Genomic DNA, 14,358 nt, shown 5'->3' on the forward strand with positions numbered 1-14,358 from the left:
ATTCCTATGACACTAGTGTAACAAAGGATACTGCTTTACACTTTTAAATGTGTGGTGGTGTTCAAACTAGCCTAAAACTAAGATGGATTGTTATAGTGAAAAAAAAATTCACGATGCCATATTGCAAAATTTGGAGTAGTGTCAATTGCTAATTAGTGTTTACTTATCTGGAAATAAAAAATATGCCCAATCCATGAGCACAAAAAGGGATATCTAAGCTAACCAAAATAAAGTTCTTATTTCTAAATAAATTCTAAATTGCTAAAAGAACTTTATATTTTGTGAATAGCCCAGCAAACTTGTAACCCAATAATTGAAAAAGAAGATCTCATTTACATATATGTTATTACATTTTCCAGTGCAAGAAATATTTGAATTACCTAAGGAAATATGTACAGTTTGGGAAGAACATAAAAATAAGAATACATCTTTTGGCTTCCTCTTTTGCTAAAGTGGCTTTTTGCATATCAATTTCCAATACTGTGTAATAACATTTTAAAAACACTAAACCTTTATTCCATTGATGACTATAGATTGTAGGCCAGATGGTTCTTTAAATATTCATTCCCTTTATGTAGAATTTGACTATAGTGTTCCTTAGGGACAATAAATGTATGCTATAAGATCATATATATTATCTAGATATACAGTATGTGTGTGTGTCGGGAGCATTGTTTACATGATTTTGTATACGTATTTACTGTAGTTTTATTTTTTATACATTAACAATTTAAATTGTTCACTAGAAAATTGTGTTTATAAAACTGATAATTATTATTTCTTACAGACTATCCTGTTAACTCACAGTACCTGAATCATTATTTCATCAAGGTAAAATTAATACTAATAATCACACTCATCAGAGCTGTAATACATGATGTACTACGTTTGAATATTGGGCATGCTACACACGTCCAAAAAAAACTTAAATATTTTGGGGGTGCGTAGTCCAGCCCCTTTAGCTCTCCAGCTACATTTACCATCAATTTCCAGCTGTTATATTGACAGCCAGGATTTACTGTACATAGAAAAAGACAAAACATAGAAAAGTGACGGCAGAAAAACGACCTATTGGTCCATTGGGCCTGCCCTTTTTTTTTTTAAATCTAATTTATACATGTTTTTGTATTTTTTGTTTGTTTGGCTGTTAACTTTTTTTGTCTGAGTATAGATCTATGTTTGTCCCAAGCATGTTTGAAACCACTTACTGTTGACTGACTCACTGGGGTTTATTTACTAAAGCTGGAGAGTCCAAAATCAGACTCCCTTCTGCATAGAAACCAATCAGCTTCCAGGTTTCATTGCCAAAGCTTCATTGAACAAGCTGAGGTTAGAAGCTGATTGGTTTCTATGCAGAAGGGAGTCTGATTTTGGACTCTCCAGCTTTAGTAAATAAACCCCACTGTCTCTGCTGGAAGTTTGTTTCAAGCATTAACTACTTTCAGTAAACTTGTTTTATTTATACTGCTCCTGTATAAACTGATCGTCACAAAACAGCATCTGCAGTGCCAGAAAGAGGTACAATTTAGCATTATTGCTTATGTTATGATTGCTTCATTGTACCTCTTCTAGCATACCAGATGGAATGGGTGATGTTTGATCTGCATATAATAGTTCAGGCAGTCTTACCAGTTAAAAAAAATGAACACTATACTGCCTTCTTATGTAAACCCTTGTAACCCTAATCATCTCAAATCAACTCCTTCCTCCCCTTAGTTAATATTTTGCTGATGATTTTACATTTATATATTTTTTTACTACTAGTATTTGTTTTCTTTTTATTCAGTTGCTTCTTAATTATTTTACGGATGCAATGCAAAATATATTTCAAAAGTATACCAAAATGAAATAACTGCTTTGTAACAGAAATTTCATTTTAATCTCAATATAAACAAGATAATGTTTTTCTTTACCAGGGAGAAAAGGGAGAAAAAGGAGATTCCAGCAATGAGTATTTCATGCATCCACCACCTGGACCACCAGGCCCACCAGGAGAAAGGGTATGTAAAGTGTTTATAGAAAAATACATCATACAAATAATATCTAGCATATCTTAAATGTATTTTTTGGAAAGAGACACTGTCATTTTGCTGATTCGGGACTAAAATCTGCTTGGGTTCAATCTGAGGGCAGGTTTGGGGAACTTGTCCAGTTGTAAACTTTTTGTGAACCCTATTGAAATCAATTAAAAAAACAAATCTGCAACTATGTACACACTACCACTCATACTCTAAATGCGTGGACCCAAAGTCCCAGTGCTGTAAATGAAAAACTTCAAAGATTATTCAATTACTGTGTGTACCCAAGGTCTCAGTGCTGCAAAAATATAACCACAACTGTGAACGTATATGTGAAACTGATACCACAAACCTTGTGCTGCAAGTGAAACAAAAACTGTAACATATAAATCAAACAATACTATATCAGTCTTCTATACAATACATTGTGCCAATGTCCAGTAATTCCCACTATTCAAAAATAGCGTTTGTGTTCATACATTCATCAGTCCACCATCATTGTATTAGGATCACCATATATCCCTGCTCCACCTCTGTGCAAAGTGAATGCTCACCTTTATGAGGTGGTATCAAAAGGTATCGACACTAGTTTTGTAACACGCCAACATATGGCAGCATAAGGCTGTACGCACAGTAACAGTGAGCAGTTTCTTCTTTTTTTCATCTGGTGACCCAGCCAGTAAGACTGTAGTTTTTCAAAAGAACAAGCTCTCTTCTAAATGTATCGAAGAACTCTCTTCCAGATGTAACTGCTGTAAAGAGGGTTTACAGATACATCTGGAAGAGAGCTTGTTCTTTTGAAAAACAACAGACTTACAGGCTTGATCACCAGATAAAAATATAAGAAAGAAAGCCTAAAAATTTAATTATGCATCACATTTAAGAAATGCACATCGATTACTGCTGAGTGAGAGAGGCCATTTAATCACTTCAATATCGGGCATATATACCCCCTTCCTGCCCAGGACAATTTTCAGCTTTCAGTGCTCTCACACTTTGAATGACAATTACTCAGTTGTGCAACAATATATCCAAACAAAATTTGCATAATTTGTTTTGGACAGAGAGCTTTCTTTTGGTGGTATTTAATCACCACTGGGTTTTTTATTTTTTTGCGATATAAGCAAAAATAGACTATTGTGGAAAAAAGTGTTTCTCTTAGTTTTTATTATAACATTTTGCAAATAAGTAAATTTTCCTCATAAATTTAGGCCAATATTTATAATCTATGGTATATATCACTGAAAATTATTTATTCCTAATAATAATAATAATATACTGGCTGCCTCATCTCATTTCTTAAGACTCTAAAATGCCAGGACAGTACAAATACCCCCCAAATGACCCTTTTTTGGAAAGTAGACAGTCCAAGGTATTTAGTAATAGGCATGATGAGTTTTGAAGTTGTAATTTTTTCCCACAATTCTTTAGAAAATGAACAAATTTTTTTTTTACAAAATTGTATTTCACACAATTGTGTTTTCAAAATTTGTATAAATTAGTCTTGTTATTATTTGTATATCTGTATAAATTAAAGCACTTAGGCAGGTAGACTGCTTCTAGAAACATTTGTGAAAGAATGGGTCGCTCTCAAAAGCTCAGTGAATTCAAGCGTGGTACCGTGATAGGTTGCCAACTGTGCAATAAGTCCATCCGTGAAATGTCCTTGCTACTAAATATTCCACAGTCAACTGTATTAGCGGTATTACAACAAAGTAGAAGCAACTGAGAACAACAGCAACTCAGCCACAAAGTGGTAGGCAGGGTTAGTGCATGTTGAAGCTGTAATATTAATTTTTAAGATCTAAATTTTAATTTGGTCTTTAGTAAGTTATGATTAGAGATGAGCGAATCGAAGTATCCGAAGTGGAATTCGAGTCGAATATCGGAAAAATTTCGATTCGTGCCGAATCCGAAAAACAGCCTAATTCGGACGCGCGAATCGAAATTTTTCCGAAAATGGCGGCTGACATGTGCGGCGACGGAGCGGGGATGTCGGGGAAGGCGCGCAGACAAGGCGCGCTGCCCCATAATGCATTCCTCAACGACATGTGATCGCATCAGCCAATCAGCAGCCAGCCAGCCAGCACTGTGTAATGGTCGAGGTATATATAGCGGCCATTTTGGAAATCTTCATTTGCCTGCAGTCATTGAACAGAGGCAGACCGCTCTGTACTAGGGACAGGGACAGAGTTAGGGCCACAGAAACGAGAATTGGGGACAGAGAGAAGTTACTTAGGGACAGAGAACCATTACTCAGGGACACAGACTTGTTAATGAGGGCCACAGAATCGTTATTTAGGGACAAAGAAACGCTAGTTAGGGCCACAGAATTCATACTCAGGGACAGACAGAATTTTCACTCAGTGCCAGAGAATTGTTACTTAGGGCCACAGAAACGTTATTAGGGCCACAGAATTTTTACTCAGGGACAGACAGAATTGTTACTGAGTGCCAGAGAATTGTTACTCAGGGACAGACAGAATTGTTACTGAGTGCCAGAGAATTCTTACTCAGGGCCACAGAATTCATACTCAGGGACAGACAGAATTGTTACTCAGGGACAGACAGAATTGTTACTGAGTGCCAGAGAATTGTTACTCAGGGACAGACAGAATTGTTACTGAGTGCCAGAGAATTGTTACTCAGGGACAGACAGAATTGTTACTGAGTGCCAGAGAATTGTTACTCAGGGACAGACAGAATTGTTACTGAGTGCCAGAGAATTGTTACTCAGGGACAGACAGAATTGTTACTGAGTGCCAGAGAATTGTTACTCAGGGACAGACAGAATTGTTACTGAGTGCCAGAGAATTGTTACTCGCACAGACACAAAATTGTTACTTGCACAGACACAGAATTGTTACTCGCACAGACACAGAATTGTTACTCAGGGCCACAGAATTCATACTCAGGGACAGACAGAATTGTTACTGAGTGCCAGAGAATTGTTACTCAGGGACAGACAGAATTGTTACTGAGTGCCAGAGAATTGTTACTCAGGGACAGACAGAATTGTTACTGAGTGCCAGAGAATTGTTACTCGCACAGACACAAAATTGTTACTTGCACAGACACAGAATTGTTACTCGCACAGACACAGAATTGTTACTCAGGGCCACAGAATTCATACTCAGGGACAGACAGAATTGTTACTGAGTGCCAGAGAATTGTTACTTAGGGACAGACAGAATTGTTACTGAGTGCCAGAGAATTGTTACTCAGGGACAGACAGAATTGTTACTGAGTGCCAGAGAATTGTTACTCGCACAGACACAAAATTGTTACTTGCACAGACACAGAATTGTTACTCGCACAGACACAGAATTGTTACTCAGGGCCACAGAATTCATACTCAGGGACAGACAGAATTGTTACTGAGTGCCAGAGAATTGTTACTCAGGGACAGACAGAATTGTTACTGAGTGCCAGAGAATTGTTACTCAGGGACAGACAGAATTGTTACTGAGTGCCAGAGAATTGTTACTCAGGGACAGACAGAATTGTTACTGAGTGCCAGAGAATTGTTACTCGCACAGACACAAAATTGTTACTTGCACAGACACAGAATTGTTACTCGCACAGACACAGAATTGTTACTCAGGGCCACAGAATTCATACTCAGGGACAGACAGAATTGTTACTGAGTGCCAGAGAATTGTTACTCAGGGACAGACAGAATTGTTACTGAGTTCCAGAGAATTGTTACTCAGGGACAGACAGAATTGTTACTGAGTGCCAGAGAATTGTTACTCGCACAGACACAAAATTGTTACTTGCACAGACACAGAATTGTTACTCGCACAGACACAGAATTGTTACTCAGGGCCACAGAATTCATACTCAGGGACAGACAGAATTGTTACTGAGTGCCAGAGAATTGTTACTTAGGGACAGACAGAATTGTTACTGAGTGCCAGAGAATTGTTACTCAGGGACAGACAGAATTGTTACTGAGTGCCAGAGAATTGTTACTCGCACAGACACAAAATTGTTACTTGCACAGACACAGAATTGTTACTCGCACAGACACAGAATTGTTACTCAGGGCCACAGAATTCATACTCAGGGACAGACAGAATTGTTACTGAGTGCCAGAGAATTGTTACTTAGGGACAGACAGAATTGTTACTGAGTGCCAGAGAATTGTTACTCAGGGACAGACAGAATTGTTACTGAGTGCCAGAGAATTGTTACTCGCACAGACACAAAATTGTTACTTGCACAGACACAGAATTGTTACTCGCACAGACACAGAATTGTTACTCAGGGCCACAGAATTCATACTCAGGGACAGACAGAATTGTTACTGAGTGCCAGAGAATTGTTACTTAGGGACAGACAGGATTGTTACTGAGTGCCAGAGAATTGTTACTCAGGGACAGACAGAATTGTTACTGAGTGCCAGAGAATTGTTACTCGCACAGACACAAAATTGTTACTTGCACAGACACAGAATTGTTACTCGCACAGACACAGAATTGTTACTCAGGGCCACAGAATTCATACTCAGGGACAGACAGAATTGTTACTGAGTGCCAGAGAATTGTTACTTAGGGACAGACAGGATTGTTACTGAGTGCCAGAGAATTGTTACTCAGGGACAGACAGAATTGTTACTGAGTGCCAGAGAATTGTTACTCGCACAGACACAAAATTGTTACTTGCACAGACACAGAATTGTTACTCGCACAGACACAGAATTGTTACTCAGGGCCACAGAATTCATACTCATGGACAGACAGAATTGTTACTGAGTGCCAGAGAATTGTTACTCAGGGACAGACAGAATTGTTACTGAGTGCCAGAGAATTGTTACTCAGGGACAGACAGAATTGTTACTGAGTGCCAGAGAATTGTTACTCAGGGACAGACAGAATTGTTACTGAGTGCCAGAGAATTGTTACTCGCACAGACACAAAATTGTTACTTGCACAGACACAGAATTGTTACTCGCACAGACACAGAATTGTTACTCAGGGCCACAGAATTCATACTCAGGGACAGACAGAATTGTTACTGAGTGCCAGAGAATTGTTACTCAGGGACAGACAGAATTGTTACTGAGTGCCAGAGAATTGTTACTCAGGGACAGACAGAATTGTTACTGAGTGCCAGAGAATTGTTACTCGCACAGACACAAAATTGTTACTTGCACAGACACAGAATTGTTACTCGCACAGACACAGAATTGTTACTCAGGGCCACAGAATTCATACTCAGGGACAGACAGAATTGTTACTGAGTGCCAGAGAATTGTTACTCAGGGACAGACAGAATTGTTACTGAGTGCCAGAGAATTGTTACTCAGGGACAGACAGAATTGTTACTGAGTGCCAGAGAATTGTTACTCGCACAGACACAAAATTGTTACTTGCACAGACACAGAATTGTTACTCGCACAGACACAGAATTGTTACTCGCACAGACACAGAATTGTTACTCAGGGCCACAGAATTCATACTCAGGGACAGACAGAATTGTTACTGAGTGCCAGAGAATTGTTACTCAGGGACACCTAATCGTTGAATTAAATAGTATGTCAGACAACATGCAGAGGAGTGGCAGAGGAGGCAATGTTTTAGGAGCGAGCAGACGTGGCAGCAGAGGAAGGGGTCGAGGCAGCAGTATTCGCAGCCAGAGGCCAGTGCTCCCGGTGTCATCCAGCGGTCGTGTCTCCACCGACAACCCTGCCGTCATTGATTGGTTGGCTCGGTCGTCTTCCTCTTCCCAGGTCACCTCTGACACCTACAGCCAACGGTCGGTGGGTACGTCAGACACAACCGTTAGTTGGCATGGCCCGGGACCAAGCCCACTGAAATCACGTGTCCTCTACCTGCCCCTGTCCTTTGCTGTTCCCTCACCAAGCGAAGTATCGCATGCTGTGGGCTCAGCCCCACTGTACAGTGAGGAAGAGCTAACAGAGGGCGGTCAGGAACGGGGGGAGACATCGGCCTTTTCAGCAGCCAAGCGAACAAGTACTGGCGAGGAGAGTGGCTCGGTAGCCGGTCTAGAGACAGGTCTGTCTCCTGACCCAGACGCAGCCGAGGGGGCTAGTAGTGAGGCGGAGACCCTACTTGATGATGAGGAGGTTGATCGCACTTGGCAGCCTCGTCGTCATCAGGCAATTTCTTCCGCATCATCAGGAGAAGAGGGTGGCAGCTTGGCAGCGAGCAAAACAGTCGGTGGGTTGCCCAGGAGACAGCAGCAGGGTCGCATCAGTGTCAGTGGAGCCAAACGTCCACGGAGTAGAGCACCAGCTCCACTGCAGCCTACCACCACGGCCAGTAGTGGTGCCGGTGCGCACGGAGGAAGTAGCAGTCAGCCAGTGAAGAGTAGCGGGGGCAAAGTTTCCTACTCGGTGGTGTGGCAATTTTTCCTCAAGCCGCCCGAGGAAGTAAACGTAGCCGTATGTCGACTATGTGGCCAGAAATGCAAGCGTGGCCAGGGGGCCCATGTTGGGACTACAGCGTTGCGTCAGCATATGCAGCGTCACCATTCGGTGGCCTGGGAAAACCGTGATAAACATACGGCGGTTCTGCCTGCCCCAGCCCCCGCTCCATCACCCGCTCCGTTACTTGCTCCGTCACCCGACGTCGTCAATCGCCCTCTATCAGCCAGTCAAGGCTCCAACACCTCTGCTGAGGGGAGTTGTCGCTCATTGGCATCTTCCGCTCGTTCAGATGCTCCTTCTCCTGCTACTCCTCTTCTCGGATTCCGTCAACAGTCTTTCTTGGAATCCGTATCCAAGAGACAACAGTTTGCGAGCACGCACCCGACGGTGCAAAAGCTGAACGTCCTCCTGTCCAAGTTGCTGGTGCTGCAGTCCCTCCCTTTCCAACTGGTGGACTCAGCACCTTTCCGAGAAATGATGGCTTGTGCCGCGCCGCGGTGGAGAGTGCCAAGCCGTCATTTCTTTGCCCAAAAGGCAGTGCCAGCCCTGCATTCACATGTAGAAGAGATGGTGGGCCAGTCTTTGAGCATGTCGGTCTCTGCCAAAGTGCACGGCAGCGCCGACGTGTGGAGCTGTAACTACGGTCAGGGACAGTACATGTCATTTACGGCCCACTGGGTGAACGTGGTGCCGGCACAGCCGCACCAGCAACTTGGACAGGTCACGACGCTTTTGCCTCCACGTTTGCACGTCCTTGGTCCAGCAAGCATGTCCGCCTCTACCACCTCTTTTTCCGCCGTGTCCTCAGCCGCCACCCCCGTGCCAAGTCCCATTACCCGACCGGCATATCACATGTGCAGGGCGCAACGGTGTCACGCTGTGCTGCACCTGGTATGCCTTGGCGAACGTAGTCACACAGGGGAGGAACTGCTGAGTGTAATGAACAGAGAAATCGACAGATGGCTGTCTCCGCGCAAACTAAAAATCGGAACCATGTTGACTGACAACGGAAAGAACATGGTGTCTGCTCTGCGTCAAGGAAGGTTGTGCCATGCGCCATGCATGGCTCACGTGTTCAATCTGGTTGTCAAGCGGTTCCTAAAATCCACCATCCCACTGCAAGACATCCTTAAAATGTCACGTAAACTGTGCATGCATTTCAGCCATTCCTACACCGCAAAGAACACCCTCATTGAGCTGCAGCGGCAGAACGGAATTCCACAGCATCGCCTGATCTGCGACGTTGCAACAAGGTGGAATTCAACCCTACACATGTTAGACCGCCTTTACGAGCAGCGAAAGGCCATCACCGATTTCCTGATGTTACAAGCGGATAAAGGTACTCCCCTGTGTAACTTAGATGTCAGCCATTGGCAGCTCATGCGTGACACCTGCCGCTTGCTCAGGCCCTTTGAGGAGGCCACGCTATTCGTGAGTCGGCAGGACTATGGGATGAACGACGTCATTCCTCTGTTGCACGTCCTGGAACAAATGCTGTTAACAATGGCTGGTCAGGGTGCGGTAGACGTGGCGCACAGATCTCAACGCCACATGACCCCTGTGGGGGCAGGACAGGAAGAAGAGGAGGAGGTAGAGGAGGACATTTGTGCTCAGGAATTATTGAGTGAAATGGGTGGTTTTTCCACTCAGCGGACAGGAGTGGAGGAGCAGGAGCATCTGGTAGAGGAGGAGGAGGAGGAGACAGAGGACCCAGACGCACCGTGGCAGTATGCTGTGGAGATGGAGGCAGGGAGTCCCTCGCATTCCTTGGCACAAATGGCCCATAGCATGCTCGGTTGCTTGCGTAGCGACAGCCGAATAATAACCATCAGACAGAGGGATGACTTTTGGCTGTCCACCTTGTTGGACCCTCGCTACCGGTCCAAAATGGTGGCCTTTTTCACACCTGCTGAGAGGGAGGCCAAAATTACGTACTATAAAAACCACCTATGTAGTCAGTTGGTCTCTGCCTTTGTGCGCCAACGTCCATCCTCAGACACTGTGGGCCCTGTGCGCTCGCGTTCCGCTGGCATGGCAGCAGGGGAGGGGTGGGGTGGTAGGAGCAGTGGCAGCTCCACCAGCAGTGGCTGCCTCAGTCTGCAGTCGATGATGAGTAGCTTTCTTCACCAGCGCAGTGAGGAAACTACTAACCAGCCGCAGCAGCAGCAGCAGCATCAGGTGGACCTGGAGCAGGAGCTCAAACAACAGGCTTGGGCCTACTTGGACAGCACCCTGCCAACCGAGGTAGACAATCCCCTTGACTACTGGGCAACGAAACTTGACCTTTGGCCCCAACTAGCTGAATTTGCCCTTGAAAGGCTGTCATGCCCGGCCAGTAGCGTGGCATCGGAGCGCGTGTTTAGTGCGGCAGGAGGTATTGTAACTCCGCGGAGGACACGACTGTCCACCCAAAGTGTGGAGAGACTCACGTTTGTGAAAATGAATCAGGCGTGGATTAGTCTGGATTTCAAACCACCAGTTCCTGACACAACTGACTAAATCCGCCATGAATCATGCCTCAAACATGTGCCACTTTCAGGTCTCCTCACACTGCTGGTGTGTTTAATTTTTTGACATAGGGTGCTGGCAGATTACGGGCCTCCTATAGCTGCTGCCAGGCCCCTAATCTGCCATAGGCCCCTATATACCGCCTCCTCATGCTGCTGCTAGGTCCAGAGTCTCTCATGGGTCCCTGTACGGCCTCCCATTGCTGCTGTCTCCATCGCCACACTCTGCTGCCATGTGCCACTTTCAGGTCTCTTCACACTGCTGGTGTGTTTAATTTTTTGACATAGGGTGCAGGCAGATTACGGGCCTCACATAGCTGCTGCCAGGCCCCTAATCTGCCATGGGCCCCTATATACCGCCTCCTCATGCTGCTGCCAAGTCTAGAGTCTGTCATAGGTCCCTGTACGGCCTCCCATTGCTGCTGTCTCCATCGCCACACTCTGCCATGTGCCACTTTCAGGTCTCTTCACACTGCTGGTGTGTTAAATTTTTTGACATAGGGTGCAGGCAGATTACGGGCCTCACATAGCTGCTGCCAGGCCCCTAATCTGCCATGGGCCCCTATATACCGCCTCCTCATGCTGCTGCCAAGTCTAGAGTCTATCATGGGTCCCTGTACGGCCTCCCATTGCTGCTGTCTCCATCGCCACACTCTGCTGCCATGTGCCACTTTCAGGTCTCTTCACACTGCTGGTGTGTTAAATTTTTTGACATAGGGTGCAGGCAGATTACGGGCCTCACATAGCTGCTGCCAGGCCCCTAATCTGCCATGGGCCCCTATATACCGCCTCCTCATGCTGCTGCCAAGTCCAGAGTCTCTCATGGGTCCCTGTACGGCCTCCCATTGCTGCTGTCTCCATCGCCACACTCTGCTGCCATGTGCCACTTTCAGGTCTCTTCACACTGCTGGTGTGTTAAATTTTTTGACATAGGGTGCAGGCAGATTACGGGCCTCACATAGCTGCTGCCAGGCCCCTAATCTGCCATGGGCCCCTATATACCGCCTCCTCATGCTGCTGCCAAGTCTAGAGTCTGTCATGGGTCCCTGTACGGCCTCCCATTGCTGCTGTCTCCATCGCCACACTCTGCTGCCATGTGCCACTTTCAGGTCTCTTCACACTGCTGGTGTGTTTAATTTTTTGACATAGGGTGCAGGCAGATTACGGGCCTCACATAGCTGCTGCCAGGCCCCTAATCTGCCATGGGCCCCTATATACCGCCTCCTCATGCTGCTGCCAAGTCCAGAGTCTCTCATGGGTCCCTGTACGGCCTCCCATTGCTGCTGTCTCCATCGCCACACTCTGCTGCCATGTGCCACTTTCAGGTCTCTTCACACTGCTGGTGTGTTAAATTTTTTGACATAGGGTGCAGGCAGATTACGGGCCTCACATAGCTGCTGCCAGGCCCCTAATCTGCCATGGGCCCCTATATACCGCCTCCTCATGCTGCTGCCAAGTCTAGAGTCTGTCATGGGTCCCTGTACGGCCTCCCATTGCTGCTGTCTCCATCGCCACACTCTGCTGCCATGTGCCACTTTCAGGTCTCTTCACACTGCTGGTGTGTTAAATTTTTTGACATAGGGTGCAGGCAGATTACGGGCCTCACATAGCTGCCGCCAGGCCCCTAATCTGCCATGGGCCCCTATATACCGCCTCCTCATGCTGCTGCCAAGTCCAGAGTCTCTCATGGGTCCCTGTACGGCCTCCCATTGCTGCTGTCTCCATCGCCACACTCTGCTGCCATGTGCCACTTTCAGGTCTCTTCACACTGCTGGTGTGTTAAATTTTTTGACATAGGGTGCAGGCAGATTACGGGCCTCACATAGCTGCTGCCAGGCCCCTAATCTGCCATGGGCCCCTATATACCGCCTCCTCATGCTGCTGCCAAGTCTAGAGTCTGTCATGGGTCCCTGTACGGCCTCCCATTGCTGCTGTCTCCATCGCCACACTCTGCTGCCATGTGCCACTTTCAGGTCTCTTCACACTGCTGGTGTGTTTAATTTTTTGACATAGGGTGCAGGCAGATTACGGGCCTCACATAGCTGCTGCCAGGCCCCTAATCTGCCATGGGCCCCTATATACCGCCTCCTCATGCTGCTGCCAAGTCCAGAGTCTCTCATGGGTCCCTGTACGGCCTCCCATTGCTGCTGTCTCCATCGCCACACTCTGCTGCCATGTGCCACTTTCAGGTCTCTTCACACTGCTGGTGTGTTAAATTTTTTGACATAGGGTGCAGGCAGATTACGGGCCTCACATAGCTGCTGCCAGGCCCCTAATCTGCCATGGGCCCCTATATACCGCCTCCTCATGCTGCTGCCAAGTCTAGAGTCTGTCATGGGTCCCTGTACGGCCTCCCATTGCTGCTGTCTCCATCGCCACACTCTGCTGCCATGTGCCACTTTCAGGTCTCTTCACACTGCTGGTGTGTTTAATTTTTTGACATAGGGTGCAGGCAGATTACGGGCCTCACATAGCTGCTGCCAGGCCCCTAATCTGCCATGGGCCCCTATATACCGCCTCCTCATGCTGCTGCCAAGTCTAGAGTCTGTCATGGGTCCCTGTACGGCCTCCCATTGCTGCTGTCTCCATCGCCACACTCTGCTGCCATGTGCCACTTTCAGGTCTCTTCACACTGCTGGTGTGTTAAATTTTTTGACATAGGGTGCAGGCAGATTACGGGCCTCACATAGCTGCTGCCAGGCCCCTAATCTGCCATGGGCCCCTATATACCGCCTCCTCATGCTGCTGCCAAGTCTAGAGTCTGTCATGGGTCCCTGTACGGCCTCCCATTGCTGCTGTCTCCATCGCCACACTCTGCTGCCATGTGCCACTTTCAGGTCTCTTCACACTGCTGGTGTGTTTAATTTTTTGACATAGGGTGCAGGCAGATTACGGGCCTCACATAGCTGCTGCCAGGCCCCTAATCTGCCATGGGCCCCTATATACCGCCTCCTCATGCTGCTGCCAAGTCTAGAGTCTGTCATGGGTCCCTGTACGGCCTCCCATTGCTGCTGTCTCCATCGCCACACTCTGCTGCCATGTGCCACTTTCAGGTCTCTTCACACTGCTGGTGTGTTAAATTTTTTGACATAGGGTGCTGGCAGATTACGGGCCTCCCATTGCTGCTGCCAGACATGTAATCTGCCATGGGCCCCCGTACCGACTCCTCATGCTGTGACGTTGCAACAAGGTGTAATTCAACCCTACATATGTTAGACCGCCTTTACGAACAGCTAAAGGCCATCACAGATTTCCTGATGTTAAAAGCGGATAAAGGTACTCCCTGTGTAACTTAGATGTCAGCCATTGTCAGCTCATGTGTGACACCTGCGCTTGCTCAGGCCCTTTGAGGAGGCCACGCTATTCGTGAGTCGGCAGGACTATGGGATGAATGAGGTCAAATCGGCCATGGGCCCCCGTACCGCCTGTTCACGCTGAT

General features: G+C 46.5%; 1 protein-coding gene across 3 annotated transcripts in view; it reads left to right on the plus strand.

Moving 5' to 3' along the window:
* Window positions 1-14,358, plus strand: part of COL15A1 (collagen type XV alpha 1 chain) — a 1,471,644-nt gene that overhangs the window by 1,063,226 nt on the left and 394,060 nt on the right. For all 3 annotated transcript variants that reach the window (XM_089690361.1, XM_089690362.1, XM_089690363.1), the window contains 2 exons: window positions 788-831; window positions 1,917-2,000. In XM_089690361.1, the coding sequence (XP_089546487.1) occupies window positions 788-831; window positions 1,917-2,000 (128 nt within the window). The remainder of the gene's footprint in view (window positions 1-787; window positions 832-1,916; window positions 2,001-14,358) is intronic.

This window comes from Staurois parvus, unplaced genomic scaffold (genome assembly GCF_062004578.1).
Source record: "Staurois parvus isolate SC_StPar_1 unplaced genomic scaffold, SC_StPar_1.0 ptg000527l, whole genome shotgun sequence".
NCBI lineage: Eukaryota > Metazoa > Chordata > Amphibia > Anura > Ranidae > Staurois > Staurois parvus.